We start from the raw sequence: 24,569 nt of genomic DNA, 5'->3' as shown, positions 1-24,569 counted from the left end.
CAAAAGGAGACAATGTGACCCTTGGACACTGCAGCCGTCATAAAAATGAGTCAGCTGACAACTGTCTGAATTTTGATCACATGACCGTGGGGATGTTGCAACGGTCGGATGTGTGAAAAATGGTTGTAAGCCACTTTTTCCAGTGCCACTGTAACTTCAAACAGTCAGTCAATGAATTATTATCTGTCAAAGACTACCCGTCGTACATTGTACTGAATACAGCGGAAGCCCAGTATTTTTAAAACTACTGATTTAGATCAATGTAGCAGAGCATAGGGATGCAGCTCACCTTGATTTAAAGGAATGACAGGTGTCCGGTTGGCATTGTATAAGAAAATGTCAGTGCAGTTGTCTTTAGATCCAGTAGTTCCAGAATTCAGGCTTAATGTGAGCCATAGCTGTAATAAGGACTCAAGCTAGAGAACAATTATTAGCAACTGTTATTTAAAAGGCACACTTAAAAGAAGATAACCACGTAACTGAGAACTTCAATTAAGATTTCAAACATCAATTTTTAATGTTGCTGACAAAATACTGTTGTAGACTGCATGCATTATTTTTGACATATTTCAATTTGCATGGTTACTAAAAGCAGATTATAACCAGTTTGTCAAGCCGTCAATATAACGTCCAAATCAATGTTTGCTCGTGTTTTATTATTGTTTTCAAGAAAATAATATGTTTGTTTTGTTGAAGCTTAATAATTTGCTTTCCCCCCCCCTCCCCAAGGTTCCATTGCTTACTTCAAAACTTAGGGATCTACTTATTTTAACAACATAATTGCATATACTAATGAAAACCAGAATCCAGAAAAGGACATTATAAAAATGTAATACTGTAAATTCCAGTTAAAATATATATTATAACTGGATATGTTGGACGAATGCTATCAGCAAACTCATCCCAAGAAAGAAGCTACAGTTTAAAGCACAAGTGCACCGGTGTATATCCTACATCAAAAATGTGTCTATATTTTAAAATGATAAAAAACACTTTCTAATTAAATGATGTTATTAATATTTTGTGGTTAGCTAGTGCTTTAGCTATAAGTATTATCTCAGCCTTAGAATACTGTTTAATTTGCAAAAGTACATCATAAATATTCATCTATCTATATGTCTATTCTCAAAATACAAATAAATTTATTTTTAACTATATTTAGTAAATTAATGTGACACACTGTCAAATACTTTTATTAGGAACACTAACTTGAAAATACAAACAGCAACAGACTAGGAGTCACCTCAATAAACTATAGCATCGAGCAAGTGTACATTTCTTGATCCTAAATGCCAACACAGTATATGAATACTACAAATTCCAAGAGCAACAATTATGTACCTGAACATGATGGACTTGTAGCATGGAAAATAGTTTATTGAAGCATGCACTTAACACTGGAATGGAAGACAACTGGATAATAAACTGATTGTTTTGATTTGAAGTGTGCAACCCACGTAGCAAAGAATCATCTGTTCCACCAGGAGACTGAGTTACTAGCAAAAAAAAAAAAAACCAAGACATTTTTAATTACAAAAGAGAAACACATAGTGTTTGTCACTGAATGTGTTATTCTTCCAAAATATTGTGATCAGTTTCCAAGAATTCAAACCAAATTAAATAACTTGGAAAAAAATAGATGGGTGCAACAATAGCTTAAATTAAAACTGTGATTAGTCTGGCAAACATACTGCTAGGAAATTGAATTAAATTCCTTGCATATCCTAAGTTCTAGAAAGCATCTATATTAATCAATGTTTTTTATTGTTTGTGTATACTCTTATTGTTATATACTGTAAATAACCACCAAGTTGATAAATATTAGCTAGACAAATTGACACTTGTTGAAATAACATCTTAAGAACATCCTAAAAAGATAAATATACATCCTGAACAGGGAGCAACAATACACTGCAAAAAAACCTTCTCATATATATTGATAATGAACTAAGAAATTAATAGAGTATTAAAATTAGGTGTATGCTGGGAAGCTAATATGTTGCTATTAGGTATTATTGATATAATACAACCACTATTCAGCTACAAATTCAGAGTATCTACAATAGCAAGAGAAAGATTACCATAACATTCAGAGATGCTTAGGTTTAACTGTGCAAAATTACATGTAGGAGATGTATTGGTCAGGGCCTGCAAAATGGAATCTGCTTCCAGAGTAGACATCATTTTCAGCATCAGTTCTGCTTGATGTTCCAGTCCAACCTCTAAACGTGCATCTAAAGCTTGAAAAGATCATTAAAAGCATACGTATAAGTAAAATTCTACATATTTTAATACTAAATATTGTATTAAGCCTTAATAAGTTATTAAATATCTATTTATTTATTTATTCTTATATAAATAAGAATTTTGATTGGTTTATACATTTGGAAATACTTTTAAAATGAATTGAGATAGAAACCAATTATAAAAATATGCAAATGAGACCAAAGAGATAAATACATCAAGCCGGAAGGATCTTTGCTCTAAGTAGCAAGACGTCGTTCCAAGACAGAAAAATGTCCAGTTCTTAACTTTAATAGACTTTTTAAAAAACGCAACACAGTTTTCATAATCTGTCTATGCTTACATGTACACCTCTTGGCTAACAGGATACTGGACCAGAGTTTTCTAATTATTATCTCTATAAAACACTTTTTAAGCATAGTTTGCATAACTGGAATGTATCCAAAAGGGAAAGGGACGCGGTGGCTCAAAAGGGACGCGGTGGCTCAGTGGGTTAGGATGCTGAGCTTGTCGATCGGAAGATCGGCAGTTTGGCGGGTCGAATCCCGAGTGCCGCGTAACAGAGTGAGCGCCTGTTATTCGTCCCAGCTTCTGCCAACCTAGCAGTTCAAAAGCACGTAAAAATGCAAGTAGAAAAATAGGGACCACTACGGTGGGAAGGTAACAGCGTTCCGTGCGCCTTTGGCGTCTAGTCATGCCGGCCACATGACCACGAAGATGTCCTCGGACAAGCGCTGGCTCTTCGGCTTTGAAACGGAGATGAGCACCGGCCCCTAGAGTCGGAAACGACTAGCACACATGTGCGGGGGAAACTTTACCTTTACCTTTAACTTATCAAAAAGGGATTTTTTTTAGCAACAACAAAAAAAAGAACTTTCTCAAATTAGGCCGCAGAGTAAAACTAGTTGATATGCTTACCCTGAGAGACTGATACACTGACAATCTGTGATCCATTCTTCTCAGTTGTAACTGGTGGTTTTGCCACAGAAATTCCAACACCTCCAATATAAGGATTGTAATTGTATGTACCATAATCAGCACCCCAGTAATCATACCAGGTGCTACTTATAGGCTTTATAAAACAGAGGGGAAAAAAGCATTCATTGGTCTGAAATTCTTGAAAATAAAAACTTTTTTTCCCATGACTCTCAACTAGATTGTGTCTTCAGTATTTGTATCCTAACATCATAATCTGTATTTATAAGAAAATCAACAGTCTTTTATTTTTGCCATATACACTGCCAACTATACTGGCAGCTTTCAGATCAATGTGTTCTTTCACTGAACTATAATTTGACATTATAAAGGGAGTTGTCCAGGTAATATTTACAGCACTCTTCCCCAACTTACTATTGGACTATTATTTTGTACTATCACTCCAATCACATGTTAAATGGCCCCACTGAAAGGAGCTGAAATCTAAAGTATCTTTGAAGAAGATTTCTTTATATGATCATATGCCCAGAATGGAAACAAATGGATTATAGAATATCATGTAATTCAACTTCAAAAATTACAATGGTGTATAGATAGATCTATTGCTGTTATGCTCAAAATCAAATCTAGCACAGATGTATTTCCTTTTATGACCATTAAGTCCACTGAATGTCCCTCCTTCCAGTTTATTTTAATCATATGCTGTGATACATGAATGTGTAGAATCTAAAAATCTATACTCACAGATCCAACTGTAATTAAATGCTTGTGGCTTTTGTAGTGTGACATGTTTAGAATCTGATCTGTGGTGCAGATTTACAACCTCAGATCAATAATATGTGTCAACTTTCTGGTTATGAACTGGTTCTACCAATGTAATACTGATCAGTATTATATTATTATTTCACGTGTTCAGGTTTTAATGATGTGTTTAAAGCACTTAAATGATTTTGCTATAGGTAATAAAATATGTTTTTCCTCCATCTTTTTTCTTATTTTTTTTATTTATAAGTTTTCCTTACCCTCTCCCATTTCTTCACATACAAAAATAATAAACATGTTTAAAATGATGAATTCTAAAATCATTAGGACTTTACAAAATGTCTGGAAATACCATTTACACTTTATTTTAATTCTGTTCTTCTTGTATGTTACTTTTAAGAATATGTGCTAGAAGGAGAATATAATTGTTTTTTATATAGGGACATGCAGACGACCTAATGGTCAGGAGACGAAACACGTCTGTGCTAGATTTGATTTTGAGCATAACAATAATAGATCTCTTTATGCACCTTTGTAACTTTTGAATTTGAATTACTTTATACTCTATAATTCATTTGTATATAAAATAACCTCAAAATAAACCTACGTTTTATAATGAAAATGGAATTGATACCTGTTTATAAGATTCTATCATGTTAATGTCAGAAACACACATTTCAAAAAGAGCTAAGACTATGTCACAGGTGTTTTGCAACTATGTTAAAAATCCATTATGTTCCATACCTTGAAGACTTTTGCTGCCAGAGGATCTTTTTCCAAATCAATATCTAATGGATCAATGTCAACTTCCATCAGGTCTTGTAATAACTCAAGATCAATGTCTTTGTCTTTTTCCAAAGATGACAAAGGTGGAGTACCTTTGGGTGATTCAAATAGTTTATTTATTTACTGAATTTACAGACCATCCCATTGTCACGACTGAGCAGCTTGTAACAATAAGTACAATAATAAAAGCAGAACTTAGAAACAAAATACAGCAGTCCTTGTCTTCTGCCCTTAATTGAGCCTGGAATGATGCCAGTTGTGCCTGTCATTAAGAGGGCCATTATGTGTGATTTTATATTTTTTTCCAGAAGCCATTAAGTGAATCATCATGGTTGTTAAGTGAATCCACAGTCGGTAAACAAATGCTGAGGTCATTAACTGAACCCATTGTTTGAAATGGGAATTTTTTGCTGGAAACCCGAAGTAAATGAAAAATTTTCAGGAAAAACTTCGTAAATCATGGTTATGTGAATGTGGGATGCTGCAATTGGCTAAGCACCAGAGAGAGGATCCAGGCCTCTTAGGTTGGGTGGGGGGGGAAGGGGAGGGGAAGAGAAATTGTGAGAACAATAGCATTTGCTAGCGTATTTGCCAGATTTGATGTCTGTGTGTAGAAGGATTGGTTTCCCCAGTGTGGGTGGGTAAAGGGCCCAGACCTCTCAGGTACAATCAGAGGTCCTGGTCTTCTCCTCTCTATAGCATGCCTAGGAGGCCTGGACCCTTTCTCTGGTGCTCCAATTAACGACTGCAACTGGGATAACTGGGTTATGGTCAGTGAATTAAGCTCCATTCAAATATCAAGATTCTGTGCCCATTTGTGGTTATAAGTGGCGGATTATTTATTTATTTATTTATTATTTGGATTTATATACTGCCCATTTCCCGAAGGACTCAGGGCGGTTTACAGGGCAATTAAAACAATACAATATACAAAGTTAAAATAGAATTAAATTAAATAGCCCCGAAAATTAAAAACTAAAAACCCAAACCCTCAGTCTAGGCCGGCAAGCTCGAATAGCCAGGTTTTTAGGTCCCGGCGAAACGAGCGAAGGTCGGGGCCATCCGGAGTTCCACAGGCAGCTGATTCCAAAGGGCAGGCACGTCCACCGAGAACGCCCTCCCCCTGGGGGCCGCCAGCCAGCACTCCCTGACCGGCGGCACCCTGAGGAGGCCCTCCCTGTGGGAGCGCACAGGACGATGGGAAGTTAATGCTGGCAGCAGGTACTCCCAAAGATAAATAAATAAATAAATAAATAATAATAATTTTATTTATATACCGCCCTTCTCCCGAAGGACTCAGGGCGGTGAACAGGGCAAGAATAAAAAATACAAAGTTACAAAAGTTAAAAAAGAATTAAATATATGCCCACTAAAAACAGTAAATACAAATATTAAAATAACAATAAAAAACCCCACATAATCCGGACCCATGCCATTAAGGGCTCTATAGGTCATCACCAACACCTTGAATCTCACCCGGAGGGCAACTGGAAGCCAATGCAGCTCGTGGAGAAGAGGTGTTACATGGGAGTTTCGGGAAACCCCCATCACAACTAGTCCACAATGGAAAACAGAAATTCTTTGTCTATAATCCTCTCCAAGTCTTGGAATGTGAGCTTCCAATTTCCATTATGCAGAAAAATATGGGGGAGGAAAGTAAAATAAGGCTAACCTATGCTCTAGCTCAGGGATCCCCAACCTTGGGCACTTTATGACTTGTGGACTTCAAATCACAGAATTCTAGCTGGTGGAATTCTGGGAGTTGAAGTCCACAAGTCATAAAGACCCCAAGGTTGGAGACCCCTGCTCTACGTCATGGTTGTCCCGCCATTTGGCTAGCCTGGGCCACAATGAGTGAAGAGGAATTGTCTTGGACTGCATATAAATAACCAACTTCATTTTTTTTTAATCTTGTGGGGCCACATTACTAGCTGTCCTGGGCCACATGTGGCCTATGGGCTGCAGGTTGGACACACCTGCTGTGGAGATTTGCACCTGCTATAGATTGCATCAGCTTTTCAGCTGCCTAGTTGTACTTGACATCAACAGAATGGTATAATTTTTCAACAACTACTGAAATCCAAGAATGGTTAGCAGAATTGCTAAGGCAAAAAACCAGCAGTTTTAAACAATTCAATGCCATTATGCAAGTTATATTTATTTACCTGTAATGTCATGTGCTAATGGCTCATCAATAGTTTCCACTAACTGAACTGCAGACTGCTGAAGAGCATCATCTGAATCTACAGTGGAAGTCCCCGCCTCCTCTCCTACTGCTGCCTCCTCCATGGCTTCAGCAGCTATTGGAGCCAACAGTTCTCCTGAATGGTATAGGGAAGAGTTACCAGAATAGTCAGAGATGGGTATCAATTGCCTTGACATGTGCAATATTCACCTCACATTTTAAACAAACTGTTTCATGTTTCATGGCAGTTTTACATATCAGCTTTTTTCAAAAATATGAGGCATAAATGTGTGCTTTTTTAAAAAAAATTTTTTTTAATTTTTTAAGCACTATTGAGAAAATCAATAGTAAAATTTGTGGGGCTTCATAAACATATTTCAGATACCACAAATTGACAGCAAATAAATTCTAATTGGTTTGAGTCTATCTATGTACTAGAAAATTACAGATGACAGCGATGTGCAAGGGCTAGGGATATTCTATCCGTTAAAAAAAACAACATAAAATTTTAAAGTTTTTAAACTTTATAAAATTTTATACACAAATAAAATATAGTCAGCACTTGAAATTTTTAGCAAAAGGGACAAACACATTTTTCTTTTCGAATACCCCAGCTGTTTTATTGAAGAAATATAAATTCCAATTTTATATTCTCATCCCAGCTTTAGTTTGGGAGGGTTTTTAGGGCCTCCCAAACTATTGATACTTTAGCATTTGAAAACCTTTTCCACAGCCTCTGGTATCAATGTCAGAAATCAAACTTATTATTCAATTTCTGAAATCTAACAAGGAGGCTGGAAAACTAGCAGTTGAATGGGAAGTCTACTGGACAAATGAATTCTTTTACTTATTTGCTTTTACCGACACAGGGTCATGGATAAATCATTTTAAAAGAAGGTTGGTGGGGGCTGAGATAAGCACCAAAAGATTATATAAACTAAATATAACTATCCAGGTACCTTGCTCTCCTCCCACATTGAAAGTATTTAGGGTAAAAATAGTCCCAAGGCTGAGCTAAGGTATGGAATTGTGAGCCATACAAAAGTTTCCTTACTGGAGTAATTTTTTTTTAAAAAAACCACACTGGAAGCTGGCAAGAACATGTCAGCTCCAGTGGTCAGAGCAGAAGCAGGTTTTCGCTCCATACACAGCCACTCAATAATTATTTTTTTTAATCTATTGGCAGAGCATCCGTTCAATGGGCCCTGATAGGCTACTCAAAAAATGTTTAGCAGAACAATTTCAGTATGGCTCAGCCTACCTCCTGCTTAAACTGAATTACCAAAGTTATTTCATAGCATGGGTTTTCCACCCAATATTTACTCTCAACTGCCTCTCAGTCAAAGGAAATTTTCAAACAAAGTCCTGGATATCAGTGCCCAAAGAAACACAGAGTTATTGGCAAAAAATATTTTTTTTTGATTGGCTAAGAACAAAACCATTTTCCAATATGTAAAATACCTGCCGATGAATTTGATGTAATTCTTATGAAGGGCCTATTCTATTAACAGGATTTGAGGTGCTAGATTACATGACTGAACATGGGTGCTTCCATCTTATTATAAAATGACGTATATGGAAGGCAGTTCAGCTAAGAACCTGTTATATTGAATAGATTGGGATATCGTATAAAGGCAATGTATTTTTCTGAATGCTGATACTTTGTATTTACTACATATATATTTTACTGTTGCATTTTCTTTTTTCTATTTTATCCTTGAATTAGTTGCTATATTTTACCTTTATTTTATGGTCTTTCATATGGTTCAAGACTAATTAATTAACTACTACTCCTTCACTGTTTCCCACTGCAGGTAACCAATGCATTTTCCATAGATAAAATATAATTTTTAACAAACCTGCTAGAATATCTTGCAGCATACATGTCAGGGAATACTGAGCCCACGCTCCTCCCCAAGAGATATCACCTCTGTTAAAGTCGGTCCCAACCAGGAGCAGGAGTAGCCTTTCTAATTGAGCTTCATTCACAATTTCACACAAGTGAATTGTAGGCCTTGTTGCATTTGCAATTCTAGCGAGAACCTGAAATAAAAAGAGGTAGACAAAATTCTCTTTGCCACAACTTGTTTCCTATCTATTGAGAACACAACATTTCTACAAAATAAAGACGTGGATATTTAGCAATTGTAAAATACACATGTATTTACAAATAATGGTAAAGGAATTTAGAATAACATCAGAAGTATTGAGAGATCAAAAGAAGAACTAAGGTAATCCTTCTGGTTTGAGAGTATATGTAACTTTTGTTTATGCCTTCCATCTGTAGCTTGGGAGAGTTCTCATGTGAAGAGTTCCCCCCCTATTTCTAATGTCTTTATCTTTTATTTCATCTTAGAAATTGCAAAGTTCAAAACTATAACACAAGAAAACATAAATTACTAAAATTTACTGTGCTGTAACCAACAGTGTTTCTAAGTGAACAACACTTTCAAAAACTTCCCCCAAAAATGTTGGTTTATTTCCCATCGCTCCCTCTGCTATGATGGTTCAGATTTTTGCCAATTATCAGGAACAATGACAACATTTTTCAGAGGCTACAGGGAGTGCAGAATTATTAGGCAAATGAGTATTTTGACCTCATCATCCTCTTTATGCATGTTGCCTTACTCCAAGCTGTATAGGCTCGAAAGCCTACTACCAATTAAGCATATTAGGTGATGTGCATCTCTGTAATGAGAAGGGGTGTGGTCTAATGACATCAACACCCTGTATCAGGTGTGCATAATTATTAGGCAACTTCCTTTCCTTTGGCAAAATGGGTCAAAAGAAGGACTTGACAGGCTCAGAAAAGTCAAAAATAGTGAGATATCTTGCAGAGGGATGCAGCACTCTTAAAATTGCAAAGCTTCTGAAGCGTGATCATCGAACAATCAAGCGTTTCATTCAAAATAGTCAACAGGGTCGCAAAAAGCGTGTGGAGAAACCAAGGCGCAAAATAACTGCCCATGAACTGAGAAAAGTCAAGCGTGCAGCTGCCAAGATGCCACTTGCCACCAGTTTGGCCATATTTCAGAGCTGCAACATCACTGGAGTGCCCAAAAGCACAAGGTGTGCAATACTCAAGAGACATGGCCAAGGTAAGAAAGGCTGAAAGACGACCACCACTGAACAAGACACACAAGCTGAAACGTCAAGACTGGGCCAAGAAATATCTCAAGACTGATTTTTCTAAGGTTTTATGGACTGATGAAATGAGAGTGAGTCTTGATGGGCCAGATGGATGGGCCCGTGGCTGGATTGGTAAAGGGCAGAGAGCTCCAGTCCGACTCAGACGCCAGCAAGGTGGAGGTGGAGTACTGGTTTGGGCTGGTATCATCAAAGATGAGCTTGTGGGGCCTTTTCGGGTTGAGGATGGAGTCAAGCTCAACTCCCAGTCCTACTGCCAGTTTCTGGAAGACACCTTCTTCAAGCAGTGGTACAGGAAGAAGTCTGCATCCTTCAAGAAAAACATGATTTTCATGCAGGACAATGCTCCATCACACGCGTCCAAGTACTCCACAGCGTGGCTGGCAAGAAAGGGTATAAAAGAAGGAAATCTAATGACATGGCCTCCTTGTTCACCTGATCTGAACCCCATTGAGAACCTGTGGTCCATCATCAAATGTGAGATTTACAAGGAGGGAAAACAGTACACCTCTCTGAACAGTGTCTGGGAGGCTGTGGTTGCTGCTGCACGCAATGTTGATGGTGAACAGATCAAAACACTGACAGAATCCATGGATGGCAGGCTTTTGAGTGTCCTTGCAAAGAAAGGTGGCTATATTGGTCACTGATTTGTTTTTGTTATGTTTTTGAATGTCAGAAATGTATATTTGTGAATGTTGAGATGTTATATTGGTTTCACTGGTAAAAATAAATAATTGAAATGGGTATATATTTGCTTTTTGTTAAGTTGCCTAATAATTATGCACAGTAATAGTCACCTGCACACACAGATATCCCCCTAAAATAGCTATAACTAAAAACAAACTAAAAACTACTTCCAAAAATATTCAGCTATGATATTAATGAGTTTTTTGGGTTCATTGAGAACATGGTTGTTGTTCAATAATAAAATTAATCCTCAAAAATACAACTTGCCTAATAATTCTGCACTCCCTGTATGTCTTAAGTGTCAAGAGGGGAAAAGAAGCAAAATGTAGGTGCGTTGGGTAGCATAAAGGTTCATGTAAAGCAAAACTGTTATTTCGTACAATCCACAGCTCTTGCTTCAGCACAGATGCATTGAGAAAAAATATTTTATATAAACAATGGCTAGGAAAAGGTACACCGTATTGATGGAATTATATTTAAAGCCCAACAACCAGGTTCCTTCTTTTGTGGAAACTCATTTAAATGTAATCCTATCAGAGCAAAACTCCTTAGGATCAGAACAATACTTGAGGTTTTAAAAAATTATCATCTCAAATCATGCTATTTTATATTTTTTTTCCACAAGGGGCTAAAGTATCATAATTTTGGATGACAAATAATTATTGGGAAAGTATTTTGTGAGAAATGCTGATCCAACCTAGTATACTGAAATGCAAGCTTCATGCTTTGATCAGATTTATTTCTATTAACTGCATTGCATAATCCATACCTTGCATACAAATAACAGCAGATCTGCATGACAAGTAAAATCCATTGACAAGAGAAAGAGGGCCAGTTTCTGCACCACTGAGATGCAGCGTTCATGTGCCAATGTAAATGTAAGGGGCTCAATTTCTGGAGTTTCTTTTGCAGTCGATACTTCAGTGTCTAATGTAGAACGGGGCCACTCTGCAGTCCGTCGTAAGCGTATCAAATCCTTAAAGTGCTACATAAATCATAAACATAAACATACATTTGCCGTTATTCAACTATTCATTGAATTGCAGGAGTCAATAATTTCACATACAAATAAATGAAAATAACCGCATAAATCACTAGTATCAATAACACGGTATTTTCAATCAAAAAGAAATAAGAGGTCTCTTATCTTATGTAAGATTACAATATTACCCAATAAGTCCAAATAAATAAATCTATTTAACTAAACATAGATAAGATTATTTCCTAAATCACAGCACCAATAACATTTGTTGTTTTCAAATTTACAATTCTAATACGAAACAAATTTACTGATTACATAAACCATTACCCAACTATTATCACACTGAACTCTTTAGATAAGACACAGGATATAACTAATGTCTTAATAGTTAACAGATATTAGTTGGAACATGCAATGGTTTCTAGATTAGATGATGTCAAAACACAATAGTGTATGATTACTGGTCTTCAAGTGAGGATTTCTCAACATCTTATACAGGTTGCCTCTAACTGAGATGGGTGGCATATAGATTAAACAAACAAACAAACAAACAAATAATCATTAATATTTCCTGAGAGAAATAACTGCAACTGAAACTGATAGCCAAAACTATTTCAGACAACTCTGTGGACCAAAAATGCTTAATTACGACACCATTTTATTTAAAGAGTGATTTTAAAAAGACAAATCCAACTTCCTTTGGCCTTAGCTAATTATGATTAGCACAATTATTTGGATACTGCCCATGCACCTTTTCTGATGACTCAAAAAAGGGCACAGCTGGAGAATTGTTGAAATATTGTAATTTAATCTTAATTTTTATTATAAGGAACTATCTTGATGTGAATAACCCACAGCATTATTTAGAAAGTAGCTTACATAAAATATATGTACATATACATACATACATACATATAAAGAGGTACCTATATTAGAATTGATTAGTTCTAAAACCAGAGATATAGCAGGTAATTGAATCAACACATTAGGCCTTAAGAGGCATAATGAAATCATATATGGAAAAAATGAACCCAAAACATATTTGAATTTGCAGAAAAAGATATTTCTGCGCAAGACAATAAATATAATTGCAGAACATCATACCTTTGACGTGGCCTGCTTTAGTTTTGCCTGTTCTACTAAAAGTTTATAGGATGATCCTTTGTTGCTTTGTATTTTTTCTTTTTCCATCTGTTCCACCAAAGCCTTCTGTTTTGCTTTTAATAAGTTAAGTTGCTAAAAGAAAATGTTAACAGTATATAAAAATGTATAATAAGATGCAAAATAGATGTGCACTTTCATAGGATGGTCACGTTAAAGTTTTCAAAATTTTAGTTTTTATACTTATAAAACTTTAACAGGCTGCCAACAGATCTGAATTATAAAGCCAGTTTCATTAGTAGCTTTAAGGTTGCAGAAACTGGTGAGGCTTCAAACGTTGTAAAAAGGAGCAGATATTTGCTGTGTGTTTGTACTCGCTGTCAAATTTTCCAAATATTTTATAATGAACAAGTTAATTAGAAAAATGGTTTCTCACGTTATTCCCTCCAAAATTTCACACTTGTATGAACTCTTCTACTAAGATGGTGGAAATCTCTTATTCCACCCTGCAGGGCACGCATAGGATTTCCTTAGGACCCTTGTCTGCAATTATTATATTGTCAGCATCAGCCACACTTTCAGTTAGGTTCATGGTTGCTGTGGGAAAGTCAGGCAACTGGAAGTTCCTTTAACTTGCTTCAGTGCACTCCAGCAATATGCTACCTAACTTGTAAAATATTGCTCTGAACATAAAACATGAATTGCATCTCAAAATCATAATATCCTAATATAATTTAGAAAAAGAAAATCATTAATACGAGCTAGAGGTTACCTGTTTATGATGAACAAGTTGTTTCCTGATCTTTCTGGAATATAACCTATCTAAGCTACTGTTGCCTTTTGAAGTTCTATTGAGGCTCTGTGTATGTAAATTGTTGTTAATGAAACTCCACTGATTGCCTGAAAAGCAAAACAAAATAATATTTAAAATTTGGTGGTCAATGTTTTACACACAGAGGACATACACGCACAAAAATCAGTATGCATATTTTGAAAAAAGAATAAAAAAGTTTGTTAGTTTAAGGATACAGCATTAATTGAATTATTGTTTGGATGCTAGGGAAATAATTGATTTAGCTTTACTGTAAGGACCAGAGATGGTATTTAGAAACAAGTAGCTTACAATCTTCAAAACGGGGATTTTTTTAAAAATGAAATGTTAAATTCACCGCCCTGAGTCCTTCGGGAGAAGGGCGGTATAAAAATTCAATCAATCAATCAATCAATCAATAAATAAATAAATAAATAAATAAATAAAATAATAATAATAATAATAATAATAATAATAATAATAATAATAATAATAATAATAAAAATTGAATGAATTGTAACAAGTACATCCTTTTAAAAGGAAAGCAGAAAAGACATTAAATACTGCACAAGAAAATCAGATGAGAAAGGAAGTTCTGTGCAATGAATCTGTCTATATCGGCCAATGATGAGCTTTTTAGGCTGAATGGCCTTGGCTTCATCTTATATTATCCTGACATCTCACCAGCATTCATAGAAGCATTTTCAGAGGCAGTGTGAACTGTTTTGTAGCGTACTTCACCACAGCTACAGGGAACTGAACAGGAACTGCTTGATTACAGCACTGGTTGTAAAACCTTAAAATCAGCCTAAAACTGAGTGTACCTTAGAACATTCTTTTGTAACAGTTAAGATCCCAAACTATTTCTCTTTGCTAAGAAACTATTCAATTACTTTATGTACTGTATATTTTGAAATTAAGTTTAATTAAAAGTCTCTCTCTTAATCAAACAATTGGAAAATTATCCAAAAATCTGAGGACCCTACATCCATTAGTACAAAGCATAAGATACTACTTCAGAGGTATACTATTTCTAAAACATGCACAGGAGGGGAAGGGAGAAAACTGCAGCTAGCTTTTATGTCAACTAAAAGCCTACCACCCCTGCTCTGTTATTTAACCTGTGGCTCACACTGTTTTATGTTTTTGTAACTCTGCATGCGTAGTGTATTCCACTCTGGAATTCATTTTAGTGAAAAGAGGGCTAACTATTCAAACAGATAGATAAATAGCAGTCAATTGTTTTCTATAATACAAAATTATAATCAAATACAAGTGAACAAAATCCCAAATCAAAAGACTCTCCCAACCTTAGATTATAATATTTATTTATTCAAGTGGGAGGGATTTCTATCCTGAATAATGAAGTCTTTTCTTATCAACCATATGCTAATCATCAGCATAATGTACATAAGCAGTATTTCAGATCTGAAGGGAAAAAAGTGGACTGGACATGGGTACACTATTGGTAGCTCCTTAACTCAAATATGCATTTTTCTTGGACAGCATAGTTACTGTTTTACCCTGGAAAAGAAGCAGTTTGTTTAAATATGTGCATACTTAAACACTCACTGCTCCTTCATATCACCTTTTCATCTCTGGACATCAAGTGCTGCCCATCCCTACCTTTCTCCAAATGACTTAATCAAAAAGTATTTATTATACTATTGGGAATTAATATGCCTGCAGATATGTCCCCTGGCATACAGCCAATTCCATAACCTGTCTGATTTTTAAAGCATTTTTTAAACAGATGGACAATTGATATATTGATAGATGGACAGAAATGAAGCTGGACTACTTGTTGGTTATTACAGATATTTATTTAATGGACATTTGCTCAACAACCATGGAGCTGAACAAATAAAAACATATTTTTTCTAACATAATGACAGTGCTCATCAGGCTGGGGAACAAGGATCCCCAGCATACACAACCTTTTTTTTCCTTCATTTCTACTTGCTACTGATTAGCTGATTACTTGAGCTAGCAAGTATTTCAGTGTCTGAAATTGTGATACTGATTCCATCTAAAATAGAAAATTCAGATGATCTTGTTTTGGAATAACAGTGCAGGATCTTCAATTCCAGTAATATTCTAAGCTTTCAATTAATCGTTAGTTTAGCAGTCATAATGATTGGGTGGAATAAAAAGAAGATTGAAAAAGAAGGATTGGCAGAACCTGGATCAGCCTAGAATACCTACATAGCTACAAGCGAAGTAAATCAAATCCCCCCCACCCTTGAATGCAATTATTTAACCTCGAGCAGGTGCTAACCATTAGTTGAGAAGATTCCTGTGCATAGGCATGATTAGCAATAAATCAAATTAATTGGACCTTCACATGTGGACCTGATCTTTCAAACCTGACAAAGATGCAGTCACAAGTTCATAGCTCTTTACAATAAGATTTATCCAAAATTGTAGTTTACCATTCCATGCAAAGATGACTGCCATTTTTAGAGACTGTATGCTCATTAATAGGTTTTACCATCTTAAGTAATATATACTACACCTGTCAAGAATCTTTCTCTCTCCTTTCCATTCAAAGGCTTCTTAGATGTAGCTGCTTCATCTTCCACTGTTGCCACATAGTCTAAGAGTCTAGATACCAACATTACAACCCAGCTAATCATAGGAATGTCCAGAACGCCTTCAAAATAAAGACAATTTGTTTATAATTATTAAGACAAAATATAACATTTTTTTTCCAGAATCTCAAAATATTTTACATATCTGTTTCTCCTGTTCTCACATAAAAGAGCAAAAAAAAAAAGAATTCTTAAATTTTGATAAACGTGAAGAAATTATTTGTTCAACTACATGGGAATAAATTTTAATACCTAAAATGAATACTTTGAAATTAGATTCAGTCAAATTAGTGTGCAATCGGTGCCTTTGAATTTTTCAGTTTTCTTCTAAGCCTCCATGATGGGGCTCTTGTGCATGGACTTGCACCCCTCATAACAGACAATCAATAGATGGAATTAAGGTTTTCTGCTATCTCTGCTCCCAACTAATCATGATCTGGATTGCATTTTACAATCCTGCAAAAAAAATAATTACACTAACAGAGCTAGACTGACTTTTTTTTTAAAAAAAAAAACAACCCCCCCAAAATCTAATATTATTTTAAGAAACATTTGATACCTTCTGAGCATCTGTGGAGATGTAATTGAGGCTGAAGAGGAGACAAGAGATTATCCAAGAGATTCAACAAACTTTCTAAGACACCAGTGTTGCTGAGTGATCTTTGACCAATGCAAGAAAGCAACATGAAGACCCTAAATATAAAAAGTAAGTAGTTTAAAATATTCCTGGCTGCTTTAATAAGTAGTAATACTTCACAAGAGTGAGAGAAAAAGCTGATCCTAGGAAATCAAACATTTATTTCTCTTTTGTTCTTCAGGCATAAAGAACTAGAGCAAATTGATAGTATTAAATATAAAGATTACAATTTTTTTGCAGTTCCATTATAGACTATGTACATCAATATGCAGATCCCTAACATGAAATTTAACACATTTCAACAACTTACAGACTTAATTATGATGATGATAGTCTTCATTTATTACAATTGCAAATTATTACAATTATTATAAAGCTTTTTCCTCTCTTGCCTATCTTTCTATCTTTCAATAATAAATAGATTGAATGCTGCTTGATGATATATTAAAAATAATGTGAAAAGTACCTGTCTTGTGGAAAAATTAGAAGTTGCTCTGAATTATACAATTCCTGCAGGACATTTGAGAGAAACTGTCCCCACCATCTTTCACCTCCACATAGCTGAACAAGTAAAAGACCTGTGTGCAAACGTATTTTGGGAGTCCCACTAATACATAAGTGCTTGAATAATTCTTCACAGGTTTGAGCGTTAAATGTGCTTTGTAAAACCACAGGAACAGAGTGCCCTTAAAAAAAGAAATAAAGTATGTTAGATTGCAAAAAGCGTTGATTGGGAATCTAGAAGTGAATACAGATTACACAGGTTTGTTCAAGATGTATCTTAGCAGTGACAATATGCTAGCAGTCGCACAGGTTTCTGCTAAACTAATTAATTTCTATACTGCTCATCTCACTAATAGAGCAACTTTGGGTGGTTTACAATGTAATAAAAAGTTAAATATGCCATTCATCATTTAATTTAACAATTTAGAAACCTTTCATCTTCTATGAAAAGAAAGGTGAACCGCTAAAAAACCAACACATGGATACTTCAAAAAAACACAGAAGCTGGTTTTACACATCGATATAAATCTCTCTCTCTCTCTCTCTCTCTCTCTCTCTCTCTCTCTCTCTCTCTCTCTCTCTCTGTCTCTCTCTCTCTCTGTCTCTCTCTCTGTCTCTCTCTCTCTGTCTCTCTCTCTCTCTCTCACACACACACACACACACACACCACAAACAAAACATTCCCTTTCCTAAGCCTGTAGACTAGATCTTCCTCAATCACTAAGATTCACCAGGGACGATTTCTTCCCAATTCCTGAAAAAAAGGCAGTTTAGGTATCACCTGAAAGTATTTGGGCTGACATGAAAATCAAACTGAATGACACATTCACATGAAAGGAAATATGCTTGTTGTTTTTTACCTTTATGCAGTCCTTTCATTTTTTTATTTTTTATATTTTAATTAATTCTGCACTATTGAAAAATCTCTGGAAGTCTCTTGACTGTCTTATCAAGAGAAGACAAGAACTGTGTGAATAAAATTCAGGTCATTTCCCAGTTAAAGATGCTACACCATCAAATCTCTCTTGTTTATGTATTATAAGTTGGAAGATACTCCAAATATCATGATGCTATTAAAAATAATGGCAGCTTGAAATACTTTGTTGCAGCAGATCAGTTCTTAATGCAATCTACTATCTTCTCTATGAAATGACTATTATCTATTATTAACTTTACAGGTAGTCCTTACTTACAACCACTTGCAGCACCCTCAAGACCACGTGATCAAAATTTGGACATTGGCAACTGACTCATATTTATGACAGTTGCAGTGTTCTGTGGTCATGTGAACACCTTTTGCAACCTTCCAACAAGCAAAGTCAATGGGGAAGGCACTTAACTGTATTACTAACTTAACTGCAGTGATTCACTTAGCATCTATGGCAAGAAAGGTTGTAAAATGTAAAAGGGCAAAACTCGACAACTGTCTTGCTTAGCTATGGAAAGCTTGGGTTCAATTGTGGTCTTAAGTTGAGAACTACCTGTATAAAGAATTGCAGCTGTGGAATGTCTGTTAACATATACAACAGGGGTGTCAAACTGCCGGCCCACAGGCCGCATGCATCATGCCAAAACCACGCCTACCCCATTGCCGGCAATGGAGAACAAGTTGTGATACATCGTGACACGTCACATGGTGTTGTGAGTTTGACACTCCTACAATGAATGTTAGTTTCAAAGACATAAGTGACCCAATATTACCCTATCTTTATAATCACTAGCTAAGCCTTGCTGCAGGCCAAAGAACTAATCATAATCAGTTATCTCTCTTGGATCTCTTCCTTTTATTTCACTCTAATTTTAGTACAACTTCCTGTGATAACTATCTTTACTTCTATCTTTTGTGGTAGATCAAGAACCATAACTTAGGCAGGGAGGAGGGATCAGAATACTGAGAATAACTACTAGGATGATCAGAGTCAGTGTACTCTGAGATATACATTTTGTGGATATGCAAAATAGTGGACGCGAATTCTGAATTCTTCAGGTAAAACAATTCTCCAGTTCATGTAAATTTAGAAACTTAAGAGACACAGTTGCTGAAGTTTCAGTTTAACCTTAATTTGATTCTCTTTATAGCCTTACTCTCTTGACCTCTGTCTCATTCATTTAATCTGGAATATTCTACAAAGCCTCAAAATCCCCACTGACACTAACACATATATTTTAAGCATTGACAATGAAATGGCAAGTTTGTTATTTTATGAATAAAAATGATTGAGCTACCAACCGTTGGAAGAATGAAGTAAACTAAGTAAAGTATCCAACAGATATCGGATAATTGTGCGCAACTGTTCTGTGGAGGACATCTGAATTAGTTCTTTAGGATCACTCTGTTCTTTCAGAATCTTCCTGCTTGCTCCTAGAGCTACTCTGAGCCTTTGTACAGCATGATGAGCCAAATTCAACTGAAGCTGCAGCTGAATGCAATCCTGATAAGCAGAAAATACTCGGCTGTCTTCCTCCACTGCCTTATCTGGCTTGCGTAAAAAATACTGAGCATTATTAGCACTGTTCAGTGGTGGAAGGTCAATGCTTTGCAGGAGTGTTTCAAGTCTGTGGCAAGCTAAATTATACCTGTAAGTGGAGTAAGGAAAAATTGTCATAATTATACATAAATTATTAATAAAGCTCCCAGGAAACAAACATATTTATACTTATATACAGTTAAATAACAGTGTTTTAAACAGGGCGAATGTTTCGCTAACATTCAACAACTTGCGTTATTATCACTAACTCATCAACAGAAGCAAAACAACACAACAGAAACAACCATGTGTTTACCTGCACTGTATATCTTCCTGCAGTGCAATCATCATAGCTAAATGTTGATCAATTTCTGGCTGGTTTGCAGATTCAACTTCACCTCGCAAAGGATCGTGCATAATTTTCAGCTCGCTCTCTAAAGGCAAGATGTACGTATGTCCATAGTAAAATCCTAAAGGAATTTTGGCTCTAGCATTTGTACTTCCATAGCGACCAATGACCGTAATCTGAAACAGAAGACGTGCAGCCTTTCCATGTCACTTCATTCTTTGAAAATAGGAAATATATTGTGAAACTGAGCATTACCTATTATGAAGAACATTTACTACGTTGGAATATATATTCGTTAGAATATAGATTGTTTTTTTTCTGAGGCACCCGGTCTACCCAAATATGGGAAGAAAGCTTGGGTAGACCGGGTGGCTCAGAAAAAAACACTTAATATATATCTCCTCCCCGAGTCTCCTCCCTCCCTGACACAGCTGGCAAAGTGAGAAAGAGCCTGTGGCCTAGAGATTAATACAGCTGTCTAACGTGCAAGCAGCCCAGGTTCAAATCTCAGAAGGGTATGGCTGGCTGATGAGAGCCAAAAAGCTCGAAATAGCTATATCAGTCTCCCTTTAACTCTTTGTTGGCAATTTAAATTTAACACATTCATTAGAATATATATTTTTATTAAAAGAATTTTTACCTTCATGAATCTGCAAACTGGTGGCGGTATTAAATCATGCAGAATAAGAGAATGGGTGCTAATATCTGTAGCAACCACTAGCCTTCTTCCATCAACTTCTTCACCGAGTGTCCAAATATCAATCGATAAGGAAGCCAAATCCCCACAAGTTGGAATCAATACATCTGTCAATAAGATGGGTCTACCAAAGTCTAACGTCACAAATCTCCTTGCACCTTTGAACAGAAAAAGTCTTGATGAAATACCAATACACTGATCTCACTGTGTCTTTGCCAGAAGGGCAGCCATAGCCTACAACTTAACAAACAGAGCCCATGTTGCTAAATATATTTAATTTTAACAAATAAATATTTACAATTTAGTTACTGCTGGCACAGTACAGATTATTCTTAAATTTATGGCTGAGACATCAATAGTTTTTTCTACCCACATGCCTGTATCTTTTGGTTCAGTTCAAACTATATCCAAAGAGGCCTCAAAGTCTACCCCTATGAATCTTAACCAGGAATGTTTTTAAATGTAATGTAAACCTTAACCACACTCCCAACCCCTCTTCCCCTTATTTGAAGAACTACTAAGTTATTTAACAATTATTTCAAAATTGGTGGGGAAGAGGCTCACACAATATTCCCTTCTCACATTTAATGTGTAAATCTTTTCAGCTCAAACAAAAAAATTCTGCACCTACAGAAACAGTTTCCGTATAACTCTAATCCAGTTATATAATAAATCAGAAACATATGATTTATTATACAACTCTATGGATTTTTAAGCTGCTTCTGGGCTATATAACAAACTCCTGAGAGAAATAGAAAAATCAGTGCGATATGAAACACCGTGATTTAAATATAAGAATCCCCAAATCACCCTGAGCCTTGGTCATACCTATACAGTAGTACCTCAGTACTTGTCCTTAATTGGTTCCAGGAGGTGCAAGTACTAAAAAGGATGAGTACCGAATAAACCATGTGACTTACCACGTGACTTTCTTTTGGCCAGGAAGGACTTCCTATCTGCCCTATTTCCTGTGTCAGTGACCTTCCCAGTATGGCTGACTTTCTGTCCTCCCTCTGTGGGTATCCTATGCTTCCTTTTGCAGTGACCTTCCCAACATGGCTGACTTCCTGTTGTCCCTCTGCAGCTATCCCCCACTTCCTTTTGCAGCATGTCCAGTACCAAATAACTGATGAGTACCAGGGACAACATTTTCATGTCAAAATGCATCAGGTACCAAATTTGACCAGTTTTGAAGCAGTTGAGTACCACTGTATCAGCTTTGGGACCTGGTTATTATATTAGCTATTCAAATCAAATTAACCTAGAAAGAATTAACCTACAGACTACTATTTTACCTGAATGCATTCGCTCTATAATGATAGACTGATGAGGAGGTGGCTGAAGAAAATGTGAAGCGTGAGATATTGCAAGAGCAAGTCCAGTTCCAAGTGGATTCTGAAAGAAGAAAAACTGATCAATATACAAATATATTGTATTTGGTTTTAGTCACCTGCTACTGCACATGCAAAAAGTAAAAAGAGCAGACTGAAAACTCAAGGTTGAAAAACTGATCACTCATATTGTATACGGATTAGTTTTTAAGCCTACCAATGGAAAAGTTCAAAGCATTAACAACCTATTTGCACTAGCTTCCTCATAGGGAATGTAGGTTTAATAGATTTGGGGCTGTTATATAAGAGGTTCTAACAAAACTCCCCTGTCAAAATATACTCTCAACGCTTAGGTAAAAGGCAAACTACCACGCAGTCACAATAGTTCCTGTCATTAACGATAGATAGATTGCAATTTTATGAAAGCTCTTTTTTTTTTCTTTTTCTTCTTTTTTCTTTAGTTACCGTTTTGGACTTGTTTGCATTTTTGTTGTGTGCAGAAAGGTTAACTGGAGGAGGATCAATGACTGAACCCGGAAAAAGCTGTGCAAGTTCTGCATTGATAACAGCAGAAACTGCCTCATTGGGTGGCGTAAGAGGCGGAGTCATGAACAGGGGGGTTGTTTTAGGAGTGGGCGGGATGACATCCGACGGATGAATGAAGAACCCTGGGGCTGCTACTGAGTTGGAAGGCACAGAGTTGTGAACAGGACCAACTGCTGATGCTGCTGCAGCAGCTGCTGCTGTGGTCTGATGGAGCTTTGCTTCCAGCTTTGCTTTCTGCAGGGAAAATAAAAGCAGCATATGTACTGTCGGGCTGCTGCTGCCTGTGAAGGCAGTAGCAATAAAAGCATTAGCAACAAGCAGCACGAACAAAACAAACATAAAAGCAAAAAGCTTCAGCTTTCATTGAACACACCAAAGGTTTTTTACCAAAAGAATGCAAAAGGTAGCATTAAAAAAGTGAACAACAGTGCAAGAAATGAAAGTAGAACACTTCAAAACTCACCTAATTCTTTTTATTGAACTTGTCTCCTAGAAATAACCTGTTACATAAACCATGCAAGCTGAAGTTGTCCGGTGCAGCCCAATTGTTTTAGGTACATTTAGCACAACTTACATTCAATAGAATATTATATCTAAGAATGCATGAGACTGAAAGCTTAAATCTAAGTCTAATCAAAGTCGTTAGTTCACACATTATGTTCAGCGGGGCAAGAGATGTCCATCCTTCCACTGTGAATACAACCTGAAATTCCTATGCTGTGTGCCCCTGATTGTGATGGTTCTTTCATATTAAAAAAGGTTTAAAAAAACAAATTTGCATATTTCAGGGAAGTTATCTTAATGGACTGCTCGGTGTAGTAATGTGCATTACTCCAAAAAGTGATTAAATACAAAAGTATGCCACTGTACCACATGATCTAAGTCAATACATATATCACAAAATTAATGTAAATTTAAATGCTTCATCCAGGTTGCTTCAGATGCAAAGGTTTTTTTCTGAGGGTGCTAAGACTGAAATTTGCTAACAGAAGTTCGCCTGAGTTTTGAGCTCGGCAGGAACGGATTAGAATGGTTAAGATGGACTGCAGTTAAACATGCGCTTTAGAAGGAATAGAAAACAACTGTGCGTCCCTTCCCGAGTGCAATGAAAAGAAAAGTTTCTGTTTCTAAGGCTCTTAGTCAAAACAGCAACCTATTCGATTCTGCTGAAAGAAAGCCAACTACATTTTTCGTCTTTTCACATTTTGTTCTCAATGTAAAATAAAGTTCTTTGAAAATGGAACAATAACATACATATCTAAGGAAGATTTTTTTTTTCCCCTCTGCACCAATAAAGCCGTTGCGCGCTTTCAAAGTCAGAATGTTTGTTACACGTTGTTCCTAGAGACGTATTTTGTGAGTGTTTATGCCTGATTTGTTTTTTTTCCTTCCTTTCTCTCTCACAAACAAAGAGAGAGGTTTCTGCAATTAAGGGAACTATTCTCTCAGCTTTTGAAGTTTAGAGACATCATGAAAGAGATGGCCTCCAACCTGTTGCTGAAGCTTCAAAAGCTGCTGTTGTTTCTCTTGAAGCACCTGGAGCTGCTGCTCGGCTGAGGCCATTGCATGAGAGAGAGACTGCAAAGCTACCTGGGCTGCTGAACTCAGGGCTGTCGAGGCTTCCCCTACTGTCCCAGATGAGAGGCCTCCAACTGCTGGGGTAACCCCAAAGGTACTCACTGGCATGAAACAAAAGAAAAAACAACAACAAAAAAAAGCCATGTATGAAGAAAAGCAAGACACAGAATATTATCCTGAAAACAATACAGTTTGGGTAATGACCGAGAGAGTCAATCTTAAAAAGA

General features: G+C 36.2%; 1 protein-coding gene across 1 annotated transcript in view; it reads right to left on the bottom strand.

Annotated features, from left to right (window-relative positions):
* BIRC6 (baculoviral IAP repeat containing 6) overlaps positions 1–24,569 on the bottom strand; it is a gene marked incomplete at its 5' end in the record, with an annotated part of 141,333 nt that overhangs the window by 77,838 nt on the left and 38,926 nt on the right. Inside the window, 19 exon segments of the mRNA XM_083350685.1 lie at positions 290–416; positions 1,342–1,496; positions 2,124–2,240; positions 3,163–3,316; positions 4,687–4,820; positions 6,894–7,049; positions 8,773–8,956; positions 11,517–11,732; positions 12,834–12,965; positions 13,603–13,730; positions 16,157–16,294; positions 16,792–16,925; positions 17,336–17,555; positions 19,604–19,950; positions 20,158–20,366; positions 20,831–21,045; positions 22,183–22,282; positions 22,684–22,998; positions 24,256–24,443. Of these exon segments, the coding sequence (XP_083206811.1) occupies positions 290–416; positions 1,342–1,496; positions 2,124–2,240; positions 3,163–3,316; positions 4,687–4,820; positions 6,894–7,049; positions 8,773–8,956; positions 11,517–11,732; positions 12,834–12,965; positions 13,603–13,730; positions 16,157–16,294; positions 16,792–16,925; positions 17,336–17,555; positions 19,604–19,950; positions 20,158–20,366; positions 20,831–21,045; positions 22,183–22,282; positions 22,684–22,998; positions 24,256–24,443 (3,369 nt within the window).

This window comes from Vipera ursinii (assembly GCF_947247035.1).
Source record: "Vipera ursinii genome assembly, chromosome: 1".
Classification (NCBI taxonomy): domain Eukaryota; kingdom Metazoa; phylum Chordata; class Lepidosauria; order Squamata; family Viperidae; genus Vipera; species Vipera ursinii.
The sequence above is the reverse complement of the archived record's forward strand: the minus strand, read 5'-3'. Positions and strand labels throughout refer to the sequence as shown.